At 39.3% G+C, this 20,888-nt stretch overlaps 2 protein-coding genes across 2 annotated transcripts in view; both read left to right on the top strand.

Moving 5' to 3' along the window:
* Positions 1–11,713, top strand: part of ptpn13 (protein tyrosine phosphatase non-receptor type 13) — a gene marked incomplete at its 5' end in the record, with an annotated part of 35,159 nt that extends 23,446 nt beyond the window's left edge. Inside the window, 27 exons of the mRNA XM_079257134.1 lie at positions 564–695; positions 794–1,281; positions 1,872–2,003; positions 3,416–3,509; positions 3,598–3,683; positions 3,765–3,933; positions 5,513–5,727; positions 5,830–5,928; positions 6,022–6,404; positions 6,523–6,670; positions 6,801–6,956; positions 7,241–7,412; positions 7,518–7,728; positions 7,865–7,947; positions 8,031–8,092; positions 8,311–8,466; positions 8,679–8,844; positions 8,976–9,065; positions 9,165–9,271; positions 9,357–9,412; positions 9,502–9,599; positions 9,703–9,851; positions 10,097–10,187; positions 10,405–10,742; positions 10,840–11,055; positions 11,142–11,204; positions 11,288–11,713. Coding sequence (XP_079113260.1) covers positions 564–695; positions 794–1,281; positions 1,872–2,003; positions 3,416–3,509; positions 3,598–3,683; positions 3,765–3,933; positions 5,513–5,727; positions 5,830–5,928; positions 6,022–6,404; positions 6,523–6,670; positions 6,801–6,956; positions 7,241–7,412; positions 7,518–7,728; positions 7,865–7,947; positions 8,031–8,092; positions 8,311–8,466; positions 8,679–8,844; positions 8,976–9,065; positions 9,165–9,271; positions 9,357–9,412; positions 9,502–9,599; positions 9,703–9,851; positions 10,097–10,187; positions 10,405–10,742; positions 10,840–11,055; positions 11,142–11,204; positions 11,288–11,368 — 4,241 coding nt within the window. The 3' untranslated portion in view covers positions 11,369–11,713. The remainder of the gene's footprint in view (positions 1–563; positions 696–793; positions 1,282–1,871; positions 2,004–3,415; positions 3,510–3,597; positions 3,684–3,764; positions 3,934–5,512; positions 5,728–5,829; positions 5,929–6,021; positions 6,405–6,522; positions 6,671–6,800; positions 6,957–7,240; positions 7,413–7,517; positions 7,729–7,864; positions 7,948–8,030; positions 8,093–8,310; positions 8,467–8,678; positions 8,845–8,975; positions 9,066–9,164; positions 9,272–9,356; positions 9,413–9,501; positions 9,600–9,702; positions 9,852–10,096; positions 10,188–10,404; positions 10,743–10,839; positions 11,056–11,141; positions 11,205–11,287) is intronic.
* Positions 11,714–14,762: 3,049 nt separating this feature from the next.
* Positions 14,763–20,241, top strand: sdad1 (SDA1 domain containing 1). The gene is made up of 22 exons (XM_079256057.1): positions 14,763–14,930; positions 15,028–15,132; positions 15,205–15,303; positions 15,406–15,516; positions 16,345–16,416; positions 16,509–16,609; positions 16,692–16,749; positions 16,857–16,931; positions 17,040–17,141; positions 17,226–17,295; positions 17,534–17,637; positions 17,728–17,785; positions 17,855–17,913; positions 17,993–18,069; positions 18,210–18,307; positions 18,418–18,494; positions 18,623–18,749; positions 18,852–18,943; positions 19,055–19,245; positions 19,399–19,483; positions 19,740–19,901; positions 20,015–20,241. Exons 1-22 carry the CDS (start codon positions 14,841–14,843, stop codon positions 20,060–20,062), a joined length of 2,061 nt encoding a protein of 686 aa, XP_079112183.1. The 5' UTR covers positions 14,763–14,840; the 3' UTR covers positions 20,063–20,241.
* Positions 20,242–20,888: the final 647 nt, after the last annotated feature.

Genomic DNA, 20,888 nt, shown 5'->3' with positions numbered 1-20,888 from the left:
ACTAATGGATCAATCTGCAGATTTTGACACCCAGCTGTTTGATCCATTTGATTTGAATTATGTGTGCTGGAGTGGGGAAACATCTTAAACGTGCAGGACAGCAGCCCTCAAGAACCAGAGTTTGACATCCCTAAGAGACTGACTTAGGTTAATTCATTATATCATTTGGACACTAAATGAGTGGTGAATGTTACCGTTTACACAAGGAGCTAATAATAAACTGCTAACTGAATATTAGGATCTAAAATGACTATGACTAATCTAGTATATCAAATGCAGGATTTATCAGGAAATGAATGTGCAAAATATGTGAAATTACAGTTATTGTCATGTTCAAATCCTTTGCTTTATTAAAGTAATAAATGATTTAAATGTCTGCAGTTTGAACAAGGTTTATGTTGTGGATATCTGCGTTGCTTCACTTTTGGACAGCCTAGTTTGCAACACGTTCTGACCATGTGATATAATACATCCATTTAAAGATGTAAAAATGTACCTTTAAACGTTATTACAGATTTTTTGTAGGGTATTTTGTATGAGTAATGGCAGTAATGTTTCTTCAGGTGACAGACTGATCTCTGTAAATGATATGAAACTGGAGGGGCGTTCACACGCAACAACGGTTGAAATCCTTCAGAATGCTCCTGATGATGTTACTCTGGTGGTGTCACAGCCCAAAGAGAGGCTTTACAAAGGTAAATGTAGACATTTGGATGTGTATTTCTGTGTGGTTGAATGTTATTACCTGTACTCGTAAATAAGTTTTCACCTCCCTCTCTCTTTATTTTGACAGAATCTCTTTCAGAATATGTTCCCTATCAGCCCAAATCTTCATTCAAGTCACAAGTAATGTCTGCCCAGAGACTAGAATTAGATTGTGATACTTCCTCAGAAGAGCATCCAGGAACCGGAAGCCCCAGCCCTCCTCTGCACAGTGCTGACACACTATCATCTGCCTCCTCCTCCATCCGCCAGCGCACCAGCCTCAGTTCTCAGGACTCTAGAATCAGCAGTGCAGCTAAAATCAGCCAGCCCCCTCCTAATGGAGTTCAGCAGTTCTTGGAAAGAGCCACAGCTGCTACCACAGCTGCAACCATTACCCAACATCATGGACCAGAACCAAATGTGGGTTTGGACCCTCCACCACCGGCCCTGCCACCTAAAACCAGAAAAGCTAAAGTTGCAGAAGTTCCCAAAGTTTCTGAGAATTCTGACTGGGGAGATTCAGACATGGATGAAGAGACTTCTTCCAGTGGTCAGGAGAAACTGAAGGCTAAAAAGGTGCGGGCTTTGTGGTTATGAAATTTTTGTGTTGATGAATCGTTAATCTTTATACCGTGTCTGACCAAATCGTTGCGTACTCCAGAGATCTGTGAACTAAAATATAAACACTTAAGCTTTAGGAGATAACCCCGGTTCTCTGAAACATGAGTGAGCTATCTCACCAGACCACCCTCCTTGCCTGGTGCGAGGAAGAGGTATGCTTACCTAGACTAGAATGAGATGGTCACATCATGCTCTTATATGGGGGGGAGGCCCCTCCCCTCTGGAGCAGACATGACCTCAGTCTGCCAGTCAGGACTGGTGTAATGTAAAAACACAAATGATTCCTCTGGAGACAATCAGTGTATCACCTGCCAGATGCTTGGCATAATTAACTGCTTGTTATTAAGCCCTTGGCCTGCCATTGCATTTACAATGTCAATGCAAGGCAGTTTGTACCTGTACCCTGCATGATATGACCAAAATTTATCAACATTTTCTCTCTGCATCGCCAGAATAAACTTCCCTGCTAAGCTTTTAATCACTTTTTCTTTCTGCACGTTTCTGCCTTTCACTATTCACTTTAACACCCTGTTCTCTGTTTGCAGGAAAACATCCTGGAAAATGTAAATGGTAATGCCCCAGTAGTCAATAGTCTTCATCCAGGAGATTTATTTGACATTGAGCTGTCTAAAAAAGACAGCAGCCTGGGGATAAGTGTCACGGTACTGTTCGGCAAGGTTTTCACCATCTCTTTGTTTTTGCCCCCCTTTCCCGCTCATCTCATCACTGTTGTTCCGTGTGTTTATTTGTTGTTTATGTTCTTAACCGTGTGTGTGTTGTGATGTATTTTCTCAAGATTTTAGAAGATAAAGTCACGCAGCATCAGTAGTGTCTTACAGTAACTATCAAAAACTGTGTTGGAAAGGGCTGGTTTGTGGGTTTTGTTCTGGCTTCCTCCATTACATGTTGGCTGCTGTTGAGTGATTTGCTGGAGTGCTACTAATCGAATTCCTCTCTTTGATCATTGATTTCTTATCTGTCTCGAAATAAATTCATTCATTCATTCATTCATTGCTGTGGTATAATTAACTTCTTAGGTAAAATAACAAACGACCGATCACTTGACTGGGTGTCTTACCTATTCAGTATAATTGGGTGTAATAATCATCAAGTGTTGTGTTATATTGTAATAAATAGCAGAGAAAATGAAAGTGTAAAAACCTGAGAGTGTCAGAATTGAAATTATAGTGATAAATCATTGCATTTAGATTAAACTCACCAATCATTTAGTCCATGACATCATGTTAGAGGAATTTTCCATTAAAAACTAGATTAAGTAATGAATGCTGGTTTTTTTTGCATTTGGAAGAATTAGAAATTTCCACTTTGACATATTTTAAACTAAGAAATAGGGAAAAGAGAAAAATTTTTAAAAAAAACAATCATGGTTTATAGTGTGTGAGGCTCTTTAAAGAAAATAACATATAAAAGAAAAACTTGTGTTTAAGTCAAATATTCCTCCCGCAGAATTAGTTTGAGAGTCATTGTGCATCTAAACCATGATCGGTTATGATGAGAAGATCCACAAATGTTAAACATAAACTTAGCTTTTAAAATCTGTGACTTATGGATTTTAGTTGCTGTATGTTAATCTGCACGTTGTTTAATCTGTTTATACCATGGTCCCACACAGTCAACATTTTTTAAAAAATGTTAATTTCTTTTTGTTTTGTTTTGTTTTTTTTAAACAAAACTTGCTAAATATGCTGAAGTATAGGAACTATTTCATGTTGGCCTCGATGTACATTTAATGCTAAACAAGTACTGTCAAGCTACAGCGCTTTTCTGTCATTCACCTGTCAAATGCAGCTGATCTGAATCAGTTGATTAACGCGTTGCTATGGTGAAGCCCGTAATGGAGTCACATTACAGTGATTTAATTCACCAAACTTAGTGCGTATATACAAAATTAATGCACGCCAGTTGGCATTAGATTATCACTGATGACGGCATAAGACCAAGTTAAAAGCAAAGCATTCATTATTTAGCAGTTAGACCTCCATATCTTCCTCCTGTCCCCCAAAAAAAAAACTTTTTGCCATTTTCTCTTTTGGTTGAGACTAAGATTTGGGTTATTTATTTATTTTAGGGAGGAGTCAACACAACTGTCCGGCATGGAGGAGTCTATGTCAAAGCCATTATGCCCAAAGGCGCTGCTGAACTTGATGGAAGGATTCAAACAGGTGAACAATTTACCATTAATTCAAAAAACATGAACAAAAAAGCTCAAATTGAGAGAAAATTGATCAATTCTGTCTCTTTTCTGGTCAGGTGACCGTGTGCTTGCTGTCAATGGGAAGAGTCTAGATGGAGCCACTCATCAGCAGGCAGTCGAGGCCCTCAGAAACACAGGGCAGGTGAGGCGTTGACAGATAAACTGTTTAACAGCCACCTAAATACCCTTCAACACAATGCAAACAATGTTGTTTGTGCCCCAGACAGTGCACTTGTTGCTGGAGAAGGGTCATCCACCTGCAGACGGCACTCATGTTCCCCTTACACCTCAGAGCACTTCAAAATATGATGCCAGTGACCGCGGTCAGACCAACGGCAAGGAACAGTTGCACGAGGCCAAAGTAAAACCAGATTACAGCTTTGTCACACAAGGTGAGACAACAATAAGGCATCGGATTATCATTTTACTTCACAAGTGTAGAAAACATATATAAATGCACCCTAACACATCATTTTGTACCACCTGCATTCACTTTTAGATAAACTAACGCCTATTTTGCATACAACAAGGCCATCTGACCCCATATAAATGTCCACATCGGTGCTAGTGAAGGGAAACCCTCATTACACTGATTATTTTTGTCAGCAGTTTTTCAGCACTGTTAACAGTGAGACTCTTTGTTCTCCTTCTGAACAAAGTAACATTAGTTGGTAATCTCATTTGAGTAAAAAAAAAAAAAATGTGTGTATGCACGACCCATTAGCTGCACACTGGTGCTTATTTAGAGCAGAGTGGGTGGCCAGGATGTGGTGTGCTTTCCTAGAACTGGGCATTTGTTTTGTGTAGTGCATCTAAGTAGTCACAGCATCTCCTAGTAATTACTGTTTCCTTGGAATTATTCCAGTAATATCTTTAATTGAGCACAAGAATACATTTTGTTTATGTGGTGTAGTAACTTGAATGACCCTCGTTTTAGTATTTTGTATTTGTGTGTTACTGTTGCCTGTGGATTTCAGTGAGTAATTTCAAACAATCAGAAAAATGAGATCAATCGTGGTAGTTGTGCTGTTATTCCTCGGGTTCATCCTTGCAGTATTTCATGGCTATGACTGAAAGTACTGAAATCACAGTACTTAATAGAAACGGCAAAGCACACTGGTAGTCACTTGTGTGTTGTTATTCGCATTATCACTTAAACTATTTGTTTGAGTTCAGGTTTTCCATTTCATTCTTATAAATGTTCAGTAAACCAGTAAGTTGGTGGTCAGGAGTAAAAGCCAGAACTTAAGAACAGATTAAGAGATTTAGAGTGTTGTTCACATTTAGTTTATTCATATATTATTGAAGCTAAGCATGTTTCCTGCTTTAAAATCATCTTAAAGTTTTTGTTCTTTCTCCTCTGTGTTTTCAGATAAAGGTGGCTGTGAAACATTTATAATTTAAAAAGCAATGTTTGAAGTTTAAAACATTGTCATGTCAAATAGTCTTTGGTCTGTCAGAATCTGTTTCAATAGTCCCCTGATGAATTCCTCGAGTCTTCGTATAAGGACAAATGTGATTGTTAACTGCAACTTGACTAGTTAGCGAGGACATGTGACCTCAGTGGAAGGACTCTGGTCAAATATGGTGACTAACCAGACCACCAGACGATGGTAATAGATTAATTTATATCACAATTGGATTTATGTCCAGAAGAAATTGCTCAGCCAAGAGAAAATTTGCTGTAATGGAAGAAAGTAGGAAGGAAATGAAGAGAATTTTTTTGTTTTCAGCCACTGGTTTGTTCATTGGAAGATGATGTACTAACTACTTCTCCCATTCTGACTGAGAACCCAGCTTGAACTCATATTGGTGCTTGAATGACCTTTGTGACTATGCACATAGGATTTAAGGGGCTTGAGACAGAGTATGCATTTTGCCTGTTTAACACAGGGTTATTTTTCCAGACAGACCCACATTAATACACCTCGACAGGGTATTACTGCATACGTATGTCATTTATTCCAACAGATAATGTGTTTGAGGTGTGTCTCCTGAAGAACACGTCAGGGCTGGGTTTCAGTTTTAGTCGAGAAGAGCATGTTCCTGATGAACCCCACGGGTCCAGCATGGTGAGGGTCAAAAAGCTTTTTCCCGGTCAGCCAGCTGCAGAGAGTGGTCAAATCAATGTGGGTGATGTCATCTTGCGGGTCAATCAAACCCCTCTCAAAGGACTCTTACAACATGTACGTACTTTCTTTTCATTTGTCATTAAGAAATTGAATTACAAATAAAGTTTACTGAATTTTTAAAAAAAACATTTTTCTCTCTCACCTTTTTGTGTGCAGGAGGTTATATCTGCTTTACGAGGAACAGGACAGGAGGTGACATTGCTCCTCTGCAGACCTGTACGTGGCGTTCTTCCTGAGATGGACACTTCAGCCTTGGTGAATCATAAAATTCAGACTTAATTTTATTTCATCACGGCATCATTTTAATGTCACTTTCAAAAACCTAAATTTGAACGCAACTCTTCCCAGACCCCCATGCCGTCCCCGAGAAAGGTGCCAATAACCCCTGCAGAGCCCAGCCTCGGCTTAGGCAGGACCGCTTCTCCTCCTGCGACAACAAGCAACAAGAAACAGAACCCTGTGGAAGAGGCCCTGGAGAGGCTGCAGCTGAAAAACCCCGGCCGACACAACAGCTACAGCGACAGCACCGATGGTGATGAGGAAGTGGAAGAAGCCTTCAGTCCAAGCGCTCTGGAGCACAGCAGGCAGACATGGGAGCGGAGTGTTTATCACACCCCTGGCGGCAACCTGGGACTAGGAGGCAATGACAGCACTAATCAGCTGGATAACACCTTCCACTCAGCTTTCTATTCTCCTAACCTGTCTATGACAAGGTCAGACCTCAGCAACAGGTACCTGATCTCATAGTTAAAATAATAGATTAGCTACAGCAGTTAACATATCATTATTTGTTAGAAATTATATGCTACGTATTGCATAAAAAAACTATCTTTGTGAACATTTTAGCAGGTGTCCTTCATCACCTGTGGCAGTTGATCTAGAGCCAGCCTCTCTGCCTGTGGCTGCTCCAAGTCCAGACCCCCTGCCTCCTCCAATGCCCCTGCCCTTAAACTTCAGCATGTCTGATAACAGACAAGACATAGAAGAGTTTGTCCCGGTGAGCCTTACAAATGGTTAAAATGTGGAATCTAAACAAAGCCTAAAGGTTTCCATTTTAAAGTGGATCTAAGTTTAAATTGTTTTTCTGCTAAATGATTTATTGTTGTTCTTTTATTTATTTTTGTTAGGAAGTAGAGCTAAAAATCTCTTTGATGAAGTCAGAAAAAGGCAGCCTTGGATTTACCCTCACAAAAGGCAATGATCATGGGTGTTACATCCATGATATCGTCCAGGACCCAGCCAAAGGAGACGGAAGGCTCAGGCCTGGGGATCGAGTGATCACGGTAACAATTTACCCCACATCCTTTTTCTTTTTTTTTTTTTTCTTTTTTTGGATACTTAATATTTACCGAATATATCAAATATTCACTTTTTCTAATTAAACGTTCAGTATGTTTTTTTCTTTAGAATTTTTAAAGAAATATTTGTTGAACAATTTTTTCTTTCCTATCGTTCATCTAATGAAATTGAATTAGATTCAATATAAAGAAATACAACATCCTCAAAAAGCAAATAAAAACATTTTACACCAGCCTTTTCAAGCTGCAAATGCCTTTATTGTTAACAGGTGAACAACACGGATGTGAGTGATATGGGCCACACTGAGGTGGTAAATCTTGTGCGTGCTGCACCTCGGGTGGTTGACTTGGTAGTAGGGAGGGTTCTTGAGGCTCCCAATCCCCCCATAGAGGCCCATCTGCTGCCTGACATTTGCTTCAAGAACAAACAGGAGCCACTAGGTAAGAAAGTGCTCTCATTTGCAAGTTTATGAGCTTATGTCCACAGTTTATCATCAAATCTAAATTCCTTCCTTCTTTTTCTTTTTACCTCTGTTATGTCCTTAGGTTTGGTCTTAGATGGTGGTAATGACAGTATATACAAGGTTTTATTTGTCAAAGACATCCTACCTGGTTCACTGGCCTCAAAAGAAGGAAGCCTGAAGCCCCTTGATTTAATCCACTACATCAACGGTGCTCCAACGCAGGACCTGACTCTGAGTGAGAGCACAAGATTGTTGGAGTTTTCCCTCGGTGACCTCACGGTCAAGGCAACGAGGTAATGACACATAGCCTGGCTAAAATCTTGTTGTTTTCATCAGTGCAAAAGTTATTTATATGGCTCTTTTCATATGTTACAGAAAGTTCTATTAAAAGAAAACTCTTGTTTCCTCTCTTCTTTGACGTTCTCACAGGGATGGAAAGCCCGTTTGTCCTGAACAGAAAAGCGTCTCTTTTCTAAACAACATCAGCTCCAATATGTCACCCAGCTTGAATGGTTTGTTTTACACCTTAAAGACATTCAGGTTCTTTTCTTTTTCATTTCTTGTCAAGTAATCAATACTTTGTTTTCTTTTCAAGGGTTCCTTAAAGAGGAAGATTCCAAAGATACAGAGAGTCTTGCTGCACTTTGTCCTTTAGAGGTGGGTTAAAAATTTCATCTTAACTTGATTATTCTATCATCTTTTGGTTTGATTTTGTTTTGATTAAAAAAAATAAAATAAAAAAATAAAAAAAAGCACTTGTGTTGAGCACGTTATGTGAGTGGTCAGAAGAGCGTGGTGGTGGGTGTGTTCATGACTCATAAAGGTGAGTTGTAGTGGTTTACTGTTAATCTTGCATTTGTTTGCTGCCCATGCAGGAAGATATCATGAAGCTGGATCTGGAGAAGCCTGAGTCTGGAGGTCTGGGTTTCTCTGTGATTGGAGGGGAAAGGGGGATTTTTGTTAAATCTATTACACCAGGAGGAGTAGCAGAGTCCTCGGGTAAACTGCAGGTCGGCGACAGGCTGCTGAAGGTGAGCACTGTCTGAAATGAGGTTCAGAATTTGAATGCATTTTTCACACAAACTTTTTTCGCTTACCTTCTTTATGTAACTTTTTTTTTCTGTAATATCACTCATTTATGAGCATTTTAAGGCTTTTATGTACTTAACCTAAGTTTACCACATGTTCAAGACAATACACACCTTCCTTGAGAGTTTGAAGAACAACTGTCTTCTTGTTGTAGGTGAATGAAGAGTTAATGACAGGAGTGTCCCACACTAAGGCAGTCACCACTATCCGTAAAGCCAAAGGCCTGGTACGTCTTATTGTATCACGACCGCCTGACCAGAATTCAAACACCTACCTGGCCTATCTGCCCATCAACTCTGACAAGTGTAATGGCAAAACAGGTATAAAGTCAAGCTTCAATGGTCTTTTTAACCTTATCTAGAGGATATGTTTTCATTCTTTGAAATTAGATCACAACTGGTAGTTGTTTAGGTAATATCTGGATGTGTGCTCTTGTTGATGCTGCTTTCAGATGTGAGTGAGGACAGTGGCGTGAAGAGTAAGCTGTGTACTCCTCATGATGACCTGAAATCAGGCAGCATCCCTTCCATACCACCAGCAGGTACCAATCGCTTCACAGGAGAAGTTGTCCAATTTTATTTCAAAAAGTTAAATTTCTTAAATGATAGATGTGTCAATTTTCCATTTCCACATCTGACAGACTACGAGGATGGTCCACTGGAGCTGAAAAAAGAGATGGAGGAGACTGCAGAGCTTTCAGAGGATACAGACTGTGATGGATGGTCTTTACCTGAAGACTCTCCTGTGGTATAAATCATAACAGCCAAACTTGATAAAATACTGCTTGCAAATGTTTTTTTGTTTCCTAAACAAGTCTTTTGTAAACTAATAGAATTCCCGTAAAGTGACGTGGTACGAGGAGAGTGTTGATGATCCAGGGAATGAAAAGTATGAATTTGCTTTAGGATATATACTCATCATATCTATGATAATGTCCTGTAAACATCACATTAATTCTGTGTCTGCTGACTCGGCAGTTATTTGCAGATGGGGGCTGGGCAGCCAGAGGAAGATGAAATCACATGGGGAAGTGATGAACTGCCCATTGAAAACATGAACTCCAAGTCAAAAGATGGTAACACAGACGTTCTCTCGTCTCTCAGTTTACCTTCCTTGTCTTTTTAGAACATTAATTTCCTGAATTAAACTGTTTATTCCCATCACTTTCTCTCACACAGACGGGCCAATCATCACAGAGGAAGAGCTGACCTCTTTGCCCCTGGTCAAAGTGGTCCCTGATGGTCAATACACAGGACAGAGGCTCCACACTGTGGTCCGCATGATGAAGGGACTTCTGGAGCAGAAAGTTCCGCTGCAAGAATTTGAAGTGAGACTCTTTGAATCCAGCACCTAGTAATAAAATTTAACTTTAGAAATTGTTTAGCTCATTAGCTGAGTGTAATTCATGTTATGTTGTGTTGCCAGGATTTACACAGAACCCCTAACCTAATCTGCTTCAATGATGGCACTGCCCTTATTTTATTTGTGGTTGTCAGTGGAAGCAAAAATTGCAAACATACATAGATTTCTGTCCTTTTCTGTAAGAGCAACCTCTGCTTTCCTCCCTCGTAGAATCTTCAGAACCTCCAGCCGCTGGATGACTGCTTAGTCGGTCAGACTAAAGAGAACAAGAAGAAAAACCGCTACCAGAACATTGTTCCCTGTAAGAAAAACCAAAAAGACCTCTTTTCCACGTTGTATGCTGCAGGTTTCTATCATAAGAGCAGACATATATTCATAAATCCTGGTGTTGATGTGCAGCAACCAGCAATAGAACACTTCAGATTTTTTTTTAATTTCATAGTTTCTGAGAATTTCACTAAACAAGATCGTTAGAAAAATATCACATATGAATTGATTTTCATGCACATATCTTCTAGTTGATACGACTCGCGTTTTGCTTGGCAAAGACGGCGGTTACATCAACGCCAACTTCATTAACATCCCAGTGAAGGACGAGAACTTCATGTACATCGCCTGCCAGGGGCCTTTACCCACGACGCTGGGTGACTTTTGGCAAATGGTCTGGGAGCAGAAGTCCAATGTGATAGCTATGATGACCCAGGAAGTCGAGGGGGGAAAAGTAAAATGTCAGCGTTACTGGCCGGACACACCGATGACAGCAGAGATGGTAGATAGCAGGTTACAGATAATGCTAATCAAAGATCAACATCTGGACAACTTCGTCATCAGAATCATTGAGGTCAAAGATGTCCAGGTGAGCTCTTTTTTTTTTTTTTTTTTTTTTTTTTTACTTCTATTATATCCTGAGCTTCTTCAGTACTTTAAATGAACTGAAGCGTTTCTGTCTCCAGACTAATGAGGTCCAGCGTGTAACTCATCTGAACTACACCGGATGGCCTGACCATGGAACGCCCTCACAGCCCGAGCAGCTGCTCACCTTTATTTCCTACATGAGGCACGTTTATCGATCAGGACCCATAATCACACACTGCAGCGCGGGCATCGGCCGTTCAGGGACCCTCATCTGTATAGATGTGGTTCTGGGCCTCATTAGTAAAGATGCTGACGTAGGTTTGACACTCTTTATATTATTTATAGGGAAACTTCTTTTTAAGGCTACTACTGATAGACTGATCAAATATTTTTCTTTTAGTTTGATATTTCAGATGTCGTGAGGAATATGAGACTTCAGAGACATGGAATGGTCCAGACAGAGGTCATTTAATTTGTTAACTAGCTCAACTCGATTAAGCACTGCGGCTCACATGTTTTCTCACTGTCTCCTTCTCTCTTTTACAGGATCAATATATCTTCTGCTACCATGTAATCCTCTACGTCCTCAGATGCCTTCAAGCAGAGGAGAACATCTCAGGACAGTAGAAAGAACATATCGCTGTCACATAGACGCGGGGTGACTCTTTCTTGAGAGCAAAACACAAGCGTTAACACGGGCAGAAGCTGCCAAATTACACTACTTTTTTTTTTTTTGCCTTTAAACTATTCAGTTCCTTAAGAGGAAGCCCTTATAAGAGGTCTATATTTTTATGTTTGCTTTTTACATCCTCTCTGGCTGCTACTCCTTTCGGTGCATTTATGCAAGCTGCTGATTGTATTTCTTGCCATCACCCACAAGAACACTTTTTTTTCAGACTTCCTGAATATTTTAAGATGATTACAGAATGATCAATTATTTCATATTTTATGTGGAACCTTTTGTGTATTTTGAAGCCTATTTTGATGCTGGAACATGCCTTGACAGAATACTATGTCAGTATTTGCTATGTAAATCTGTTATACAGTAAGAGCTCGCTGCCTGAGGCAAATGATGAAATTTAAAGTGTACATATGCATCTCCTGAAAATTAAACTGGATACATTTTAAATTCTGTGTGGAGGAAATGTTTCTTTTAAAGTTAAAGCAAAGAAAGGGTAACATACAAACGTCTTTTGCACACATCAAGAACAATGTAACTGTCTGCAAGTATCGTAGTAATGCAGGCAACAGACCACCAATGTTTTGTCACTCATCGCCATGTTTGTGCCAAAGTTTATGACTTATAAATCATTGCAAAACCAGTCCAGACATGTAAAAAGAGGCTTCACTGTGGCTGGAGTTTTGGCCATCTTTCAGTTAAGCAAAACAATTTAAAAAAATTAATGAAGAAAAGAAAAAAATTTATAGTGCTCATTATATTGGGTAGCACTTGCGTGATTACCAGATTTACTAACTTAATACAGTTTAAATATTTCCACTGACATGCAGATCTCTTAATTTTTCTTAAAGACATCAGTCTATGGCTGAAGGTGCTCTTCCAAAACAGCTTAAAGGTGCACCTCGTAAGAATTACTGACATCTAGTGGTAAAGAAAGGCATAGAAATTATTTTTTAGAACCAAGTACAGCTGGCCAAAATTCTTCCAGACATAAACATGTTTTCATCTGTGAGCAGATCTACTGGCCTCAGATGCAGTGTGACTGCACTACAGGGAAATACTTTTAATCCTGTAAATGTGCAGATGTCTTCTTCAAGGTTCCTTCTGAGGCACTACTTATCCCAAACCAAGCTGTAGCGCCCAGTGATATGTGGCACATCCCCTTAAATGTGGACGCTGTTGTATTGCTTATTAGTGACATTTACATCATTGTCTGCAACCTGAATAAGATGTGCAGATAGATTCAGCAGGTTAATTGATTCTGATACGAGGACATTGTGTGAGTGATGAACAGTGTTGGGCATGTCACTTCTGTCTGGAAAATTATAATGTGCAAAACTGAAATGGAGAGAAGGCTGAGAATCTTAGCAAAAGTGCAGGTCCTCAAAGAGGAGGGAAATCATGGAGACGTGGCAGACAGCAGCTCATCTGTGAAAAAGACAAAGTGAAGGAGAAGCTGTCTGTCATGGAAGATGAAAACCAAAAACTGAAGGCTACCCAAAAGGTAGTGAATTGAGAGAAAACTTATCTGCACAGCACAAGGCCTCTGTTCTCCAAATGATGCTTAGATAAGCTAAAAGGGAAAGAATGGAAGATTATTCTCCCGCAGAAGAACATCCAGAACCTGGAGAGCAAGAGGGATAAAGCTTCCACTGATGAAAGGAAAAAATCCAGCGAAAGGATGTGCATGGAGGAGACCTGGCAGGCCAGCTCATGCATTCACGTGGCTAAAAATATAAGGAAGTCAGCAGGGCCATGCAAAAGAGTCCTGCCAGGAAGTAAGACCACAAAGAAATAGTCAGCCCTGTCGGAAAGCCAACAGAAAATCCAACTCTTCATGCAGCTGAAAATTCAGCTTCAGATAGGTTGTCTCACAGTTCTTTATAAGATAACCAGTTTCCCCAGACCTGACAGTGACATATAAACATGAAACTCATAACAGGGGAGAATCAAAAGAAAAATACCTTTTCCCAGCATTTTGGAGAATGAGATGACATCCACGGCACTTGTACACACCAACTCCCCGCAAACACCCTCATAATCTAATCCTTCACCTATAACCCTCTGTACATCTTTTTAACACTTTAGTCTTTCTCACTCTCTTACTTCTTTAACTTATCTATTTCCATAATTCTACATAATACTTATATCCCCCTCTTATTATACCCATTTTAAACCACTAACTTTTCTCACTATCTTATGAAAAGAAAATGATTTGCCTCCTGAAGGAAACCCTTAAAATACAGACACTACTACCATAACTCCTACTGTTGAAGTTATACTAGTTAAACATGATGGGTACCTTTATTTTAAATTTTGTCTGGCATGCTGAGATCTGTTTCTCAGCTTTTGTCAGAGTATTTTTTTCATCAGGATGTTCAGTTGCTCCATCTTACATGGTTTGGTACCAGCTGAAGCTGAACTCTTCTTATCCAAAAGTGTTGGGCAGTGAATGCTTTGCAAATGAGTCACGGCTGTTGTCACAGTCACCCCCTGGTGGATGAGCATTTAAATCACAGTAAGCAACAGAAAAACTAAAGAGATGCAACCTTTTGATTTTATAAGGTTCCTCTTTGCAGATAAATGGCTACATCCTACCATGGGAATGAATTTCTACATTTTAGTCTCAGCTTTGGCTTGAGCTTTCTCTGATAAAACTAAAGCTTAAACTTGAATTTACTTTGTCCTTCATTTACTGGAATTGTTTACTGGAACAGCAGCTTACTAATCTTTCTGAAAGGACTGCTGCCATTGTGTTTTGAAAAATTAAGTACATAAAGAATATCATCAGCGTTTGCTGTTGTCTGACAAGGCCATTTGTATTTGGTAATAAATTAATATGCAGCTTTTCGGATGGTGTTATTGAATTTAAAAAGACCATTTACCATTTTTACTGCCAAGTTGCTGTTGGTCGCTTAAATCACGGTGATCTAAGTTCGTATATTAATTTAAGCCAGTAGCATTTCATCCAAGGATCTGCATCCATGTAGACAGTCCATTAGCATCTTCCTACGATGTCCTCTACAGTTTAATTTTGTGCTTGTGTTGTTCTCACTCATATGTAAGTCGCTTTGGATAAAAGCGTCTGCTAAATGACTGTAGAATAGAATAGAATATTCTTTTATTCAAATTTTCATGTACAGCAAAATGCTGACTGAAAAGTCTCTTTTTATTTACAGTCTATGGCATAGACATTAATAAATTTATTTATTTTATGTGTTTATTAATGTTTATGGCGTTGACGTACCGTGAATCGAAGCGGAAGTGATCACTGGAGAACCGGATGTGACGTACAATTTTTCTGGATTCCTGTTTAATGGCAGCTTACAGTTTGACCACGCTTGCTTTCTAAAAAGCACAAAGTTTGCTACGTTTTTTTTTTTTTCTCTACATTTGAGTTTTGTTTTTTTTTCTTCAATAATGTCTGGCCGGCAAAGCAACAAATTACCAAACAATTTACCGCAACTTCAGAATCTGATAAAAAGAGATGCGCAATCTTACGTTGATGAGGTTTGTATAGTTAGCGACACTGCTAACAGTTTTAGCTTGAGGACTAGCACTATGATTCAGTATGATTCACATATGGCTGTTCTCGTACTTTCAACAGTTTTTACAGCAGTACCGGCACTATCAGTCCAATGTGCAGATCTTCAAACTGCAGCCTGACAAACCAAACAAGGAGCTGTCAGAGCTTGTTATGTTTCTTGCTCAGGTACAGTAGCAGCTCCTGGTGTCTGTGATGAACTGGCTGAGTTCTGTTATTAAAACTCCTTCTACTCTCCAGGTTGGTCACTGCTACACTGAGCAGCTGTCAACATTTCCAAAGGAGCTTTCTGAATTGTTAATGACTTACCACACAGTCTTAGAGCCGGAGCTACGAATGGTAAAATCTGACACTTCTTACAGCAGCAGCTGCATGTAGCAGCATGCTAATAGGACTTGCTTCACTTTAGTGGTGCAAATAAATTTCCCTTATTCTTGACAGACCTTCTGCAAAGCACTTATTCTTCTGAGGAATAAGGATCTGATAGAACCCACAAGACTCCTGGAGCTGTTTTTCGAGCTGCTGCGTTGTCAAGACAAACTGCTCAGGAAGGTCAGGCCACTCAGTCCTCAAATATTTTCAAAAGATACATTATTTCAGGAAAATAGATATATTCCGTGCCAATAGAGTGATGATTCTGCAAGTATCTGGACAGTATCGCTATATTTCTACTATAATGCCAAGCCGTTAAGGAGAATACTTCTGAAATAGTAGTTTTGGTTTTACAGTTTTTGAGCAGTTTTGAGTTTTAAGCCATCTTTTGTTTAGTTATGGTCTGCTTTAAAAGAGTCCGATTAAACGCATGTAGTCTTCTTGTACACAAGTTATCCTGTCTTTTTCAGAATTTTCTTTGCTTGCTTGCTTTCTTTCTTAAATCAAGTCCTTGTTTCTGATGGTTTTCAGGGGAGGCTTTTTCCAAGTAAAATAGATCAAATAGAACTTGAGAGATGATTTAGTTTTGTTTTGACACACCGCAAAACAAATGAGCAAGGATCATGTTTCACATTATATTTTTAGGCACTTTCTACTGTCATAAAGACATGTCGTTCACTTTTATTTATTTTTTTGCATCTCAGAAAAATGTCTAAGATACCATAACTTTGTATCCAGCCTATTCTAAGCAATTTAAAAGAAATCAGAAAAACCAAAAGTGATGGGCTTAAAACTAACCAGATCATAAAAAAAAAATGACACACGTTCTTAAAAATGAGGAAGATAACATCCCGAGACATGTATCTGGTCTTCCAGCTTTGTATAGCTATAAGCGTATAGCTGCTAATTTGATCAGATGCTTTTCTGTTTTTGTTTTCAGGCAGTCTGTTTATTAATTTTTATTATATGATACAGATGTGAATGTTTGCTTTTTCTCTGTTTCCACAGACTTTGTACACACACATTGTAGCAGATATAAAAAACATCAATGCAAAACATAAAAACAATAAAGTAAACACAGTAAGTACAAAGTGTTTGACAAGTGTAATATGTAATAAAATGTGATAAAATATTTGTCCTTCCCATCAGTCTTATAATACTGTTTGTTACAGATGCTGCAGAACTTCATGTATACAATGCTGAGAGACAGCAATCCCATTGCTGCAAAGATGTCTTTAGATGTGATGGTGGAGCTTTATAAAAGGAACATTTGGTGGGTTGAAATAAATCCAATATTTTGTGGGATGTCACTCTTGTTAATAATTAGTCTGATCCGATCATTTTTAATGTCGCAGGAATGATGCCAAAACGGTTAACATAATTACAACAGCATGCTTCTCCAAGGTGACTAAGGTATGTTTCTTTTTTTCCTACTTGGATGTCAGTGTTTTCTTGCTAGTGTAACAATGTATTTATTGTATTTATGTATTTATTTCAATACCAACTTTTGCCTTTTGTAGATTCTTGTTGCTGGCCTTAAGTTCTTCCTGGGCAAAGATGAAGACGATAACAAGGAGAGTGATTCGGAATCCGAGGTGAGTAAGAAAAATTACATTATTTAAAATAGCTGCTGATATAAAAGGAGAATCTTTAAAGTTATTGTGACTTTGTGAGGTTTAGTTGAGATCTTGTCTTATTTGCAGAATGAGGGACCATCAGCACGAGATCTAATGGTGCGATTCTCCACTGGCAAGAAAACCTCCAAAAACAAGAAAAAGCTGGAAAAGGCCATGAAAGTCCTCAAGGTGCTTCACTGGTAACATTAACAAAGGTCCTACTCACTAACATGTGACTCCGATTCACAGTTTGATATCTTCATTTCTTGACAGAAACACAAGAACAAGAAAAAAGCCGAAGTCTTTAACTTCTCTGCGATTCATCTCATCCATGATCCTCAAGGTAGACGTGTCTGTCCACGCTGCGCCCAAAAGCTGCTGCTGAATATTCATTCATTATCATAACCGCTTAGTCCGACGTAGGGTCGCGGGGAAGCTGGAGCCTAACCCAGCAGGTGAAAGGCGGTACACCCTGGACACATTAACAAATGCCACCATGCAGCCCGCATCTGAACATGTTTGCAGCCATTAAAATGACAACTCTCAGAGCTGTAACGGATCAAATGTCTCCTCTTGTTCAGATTTCTCAGAGAAACTCTTGAAGCAGTTGGAAGACTCGAAGGAGCGCTTTGAAGTGAAGATCATGATGATGGAGCTCATATCCCGTTTGGTTGGAATCCATGAGGTCTGCTAGAGGCCCTTGTTTGACGTTGTGATTGTGATTCTTTGTGTCAGCTCTTTTTAGAGGTGTGCTTAATATCCTCTTCTTCTGCAGCTTTTCGTCTTCAATTTCTATCCCTTCATCCAGAGGTTTCTGCAGCCTCATCAGAGAGGTGAGAGTCGTCCATAAGTAAGTATTTGGACTGTGATGGTACATTTTTAACAATCTGCCATCTCTGCAGAGGTGACAAAGTTTCTCCTGTGTGCTGCCCAAGCTTCCCACCAACTTGTGCCTCCTGAGGTATTTTACAGATTTAGTTGGTAAATAAAGTAGATTTAACTTGTTCCTGCAACACTGCTTATCTATTCACACCTTGCAGATAATTGAACCTGTGATCAAGACTATTGCTAACAACTTTGTGACAGACAGGAACTCTGGGGAGGTCATGACTGTTGGGTAAGTCCAGGACGTGTCTGTTTTCTGGTTGGACTTATTCCCAGTTAATCTAGCTGCAGACATGCAAATAAACAGGTTCAAAATCTTGTAGCTGTGAAGCTATTGTTTTACTGTTTACATTTTGTTTGTTTGCACTTCAGTATCAATGCCATCAAGGAGGTTGCAGCCCGCTGTCCGCTTTCTATCACTGAAGACCTGCTGCAGGACTTGGCCCAGTACAAAACCCATAAAGACAAGAGTGAGTGGTTGCTCTGGTACTCAGTTATCATCAGTGGACATGAGGCTTGTTGGTCAGGGTGTGTTCTTGTGTTTGAGCTTGTTTGTTTTTGTTTTTGTTTTTTTTTTTAGATGTGATGATGTCTGCCAGAGGACTGATTCAGCTGTTCAGGAATCTTAATCCACAGCTGCTGCACAAAAAAGACAGAGTGAGTGATGCACATTATTCTGTTCTCACCATCACAAGGTGAAATATTATGTATCCATGAACGCTCTCCAGTTCCCAGAACTGACCAATCTGCCTCTCTCTTAACTATAAATGCAACTTTTTGTCCAGGGGAGACCCACAGAGGCGTCAGCAGAGGCCAAGATCAAAGAATACGGAGAGCTTGAAGCTAAAGACTACATCCCTGGAGCTGAAGTCCTGGAAGAGGAGGAGAACAAAGAGGGAGAGGAGGATGAAGGTCAGCTGCTGCTGTGGCTGCTGGGAGACACAAGCTTCAGTTTTAGACAACATCTGTGGCAAGGTCTGGTTTAAATTCAGGATGTTTTTCCTTATTCCTCAGACGGCTGGGAGAGTGCCAGTGTTAGCGACGATGATGAAGATGGGGAGTGGGTGGATGTTCACCACTCCTCTGATGAAGATGCAGGCGAAGTGGTGAGGATAAAGAAACACAGTCTTACAGACTCCAAAAGCCAGATTTATTCATTTACTTTGTTTATGAAGGCAGTTTTAACTTCTTTTTGTTGATTCCAAACATTCTGTCAGGCGGACAAACTTCAGAGTATGCCAGCTGAAGAAAGAAAAGCCAAGGCAGCTGCAATCAGTGCCAGCAGACTCCTCACACAAGATGATTTTAAGAAAATCCGTCTGGTCCAAATGGCTAAAGAGGTCAACGCTGCTCCAGGGAAGGGCCAGAAGAGGAAGAATGTGGAACTAGACAGTGAAGATGATGACAAGTAATGACTTTAGGAATTCCGTTATTTAGGAGTCTATTAAACATTTCATTTGTTGGGTTTCAGATTATGTTTGATAAGAGTGTGATCGATGAGATAATCCATTTTATTGGTTTTTTATTTAATTGACTTGTACGTATTTTTTTTAAATGTCAGAGGGGAGCTGCTGTCGCTGAGAGACATCGAGAAGCTGCATAAGAAGCCAAAAGCAGACAAGGAGACACGTCTGGCAACAGCAATGGTAAAGTCTACCTGTAGGATTCATTTTAGAGGTGTTGATCATAGCTTGTACCTGAAATTTAGATTGATCAGCACTGGGAAGTCCAGATTCTGAACATTGAGTGTGAGGTATACAGCTATGACTGACAAATATTTGAATCAAAATTTGTTTTTAGTAACTTTTTTCTTGATTATGGATGGTTTTGTAAAGAATTTAAGAAATTATTTGCAAAAAATTGTAAAACCTTTTGGAATTTAATGTTCTGTTTAATTTCTAGGCGGGACGAACCGACCGGAAAGATTTTGTCAAAAGGCGGAACAGACTAAACCCACATGCCAGCACAAGCAACAAGGAGAAGAGGAGAAATAAGAACTTCATGATGATGAGACACAGTCAGAACGTCAGAACCAAAGGCAAACGCTCTTTCAGAGAGAAACAGGTAACCTAACATTTGCATTTATCTGAAGGCTAATCACATTTTACAGACTTTACAGGAGACTGCTAATTTGGAATCTGAATTAATTTTTTTTTCTTTTTTTTTTCTTTGTCTAGATCGCTTTGCGGGACGCCCTCCTGAAAAAGAAGAAACAATACAAATAGGCCATACACGTTCCTCATGGCCTTTAGCCGGCCATCTCAAACCTGAACTTTGACTGTGTCAAATAACATGATACATTATTTAAGTGGCCTGTAAACCTTTACTGTCAGCTTATTTGTTTTTAGCGAATGAACTGCTTATATTTTCACTGGTCTGTAATAAAAGATCTTTAGTAATTATACTAATGTATTTTATTCAAGGGTGTTTTGCCCTTCTATACAGTGTTTTTTTAAGATATTACCTCTTTGAAAGCGTCATTGGTCATTTAAAGTCAGCTGTAAGTTTTGTGTGCTGGTAGCTTTTAGCATTAGGTGACTTGACATCCATGTGCTCAGGCCATAATATTTTGTCGTTACATTGATCAGTTTTGATTATGAAATCAGATCACATCATGACAGCTTTTTACTGTTCCTAATTGTTTTGAACATGGAGCAGTAAAGGCATTTTAACCAGAGTGCAAAGGTGCTGCTAATGTGCAATTTTATGAGAGCTTTATAGGACAGTATAGTTACATAACTATGGTAATTACAGAATAACATTTCCTTAGTTTGCATATTCCTCTCCAGATGATTAAGTGCACTGATACCAGGAAAGGGAGAAATAAAAAATAAAATTTGGAATTGATCTTACATTTATTTATGAGACACTGTTTGACATGGCCATGTACTAGAACATTTCAATATTAGATTTGTTATTGCAAATGTTAGGAACAGATACTTGCACTGGTTCTGGTGGTTGTGATGAACTTTGCTGTTGCATTTCCATGGACTGAGTTTTTTGTCTTGTGGGTTGGAATTCTGAAGCTATGGCCCTGAGATTACTGTGCGT

This window comes from Telmatherina bonti, assembly GCF_933228915.1.
Source record: "Telmatherina bonti genome assembly, chromosome: 17".
In the NCBI taxonomy this organism is placed as follows: Eukaryota; Metazoa; Chordata; class Actinopteri; order Atheriniformes; family Telmatherinidae; genus Telmatherina; species Telmatherina bonti.
The sequence above is the reverse complement of the archived record's forward strand: the minus strand, read 5'-3'. Positions and strand labels throughout refer to the sequence as shown.

Coding starts and splice junctions, on each gene's coding strand:
- sdad1 (XM_079256057.1), top strand. CDS start 14,841: ATGTCTGGCCGGCAAAGCAACAAATTACCAAACAATTTACCGCAACTT. Junction 18,070..18,209: donor GGGGAGGTCATGACTGTTGG/GTAAGTCCAGGA, acceptor TTTGCACTTCAG/TATCAATGCCATCAAGGAGG. Junction 19,902..20,014: donor GCTCTTTCAGAGAGAAACAG/GTAACCTAACAT, acceptor TTCTTTGTCTAG/ATCGCTTTGCGGGACGCCCT.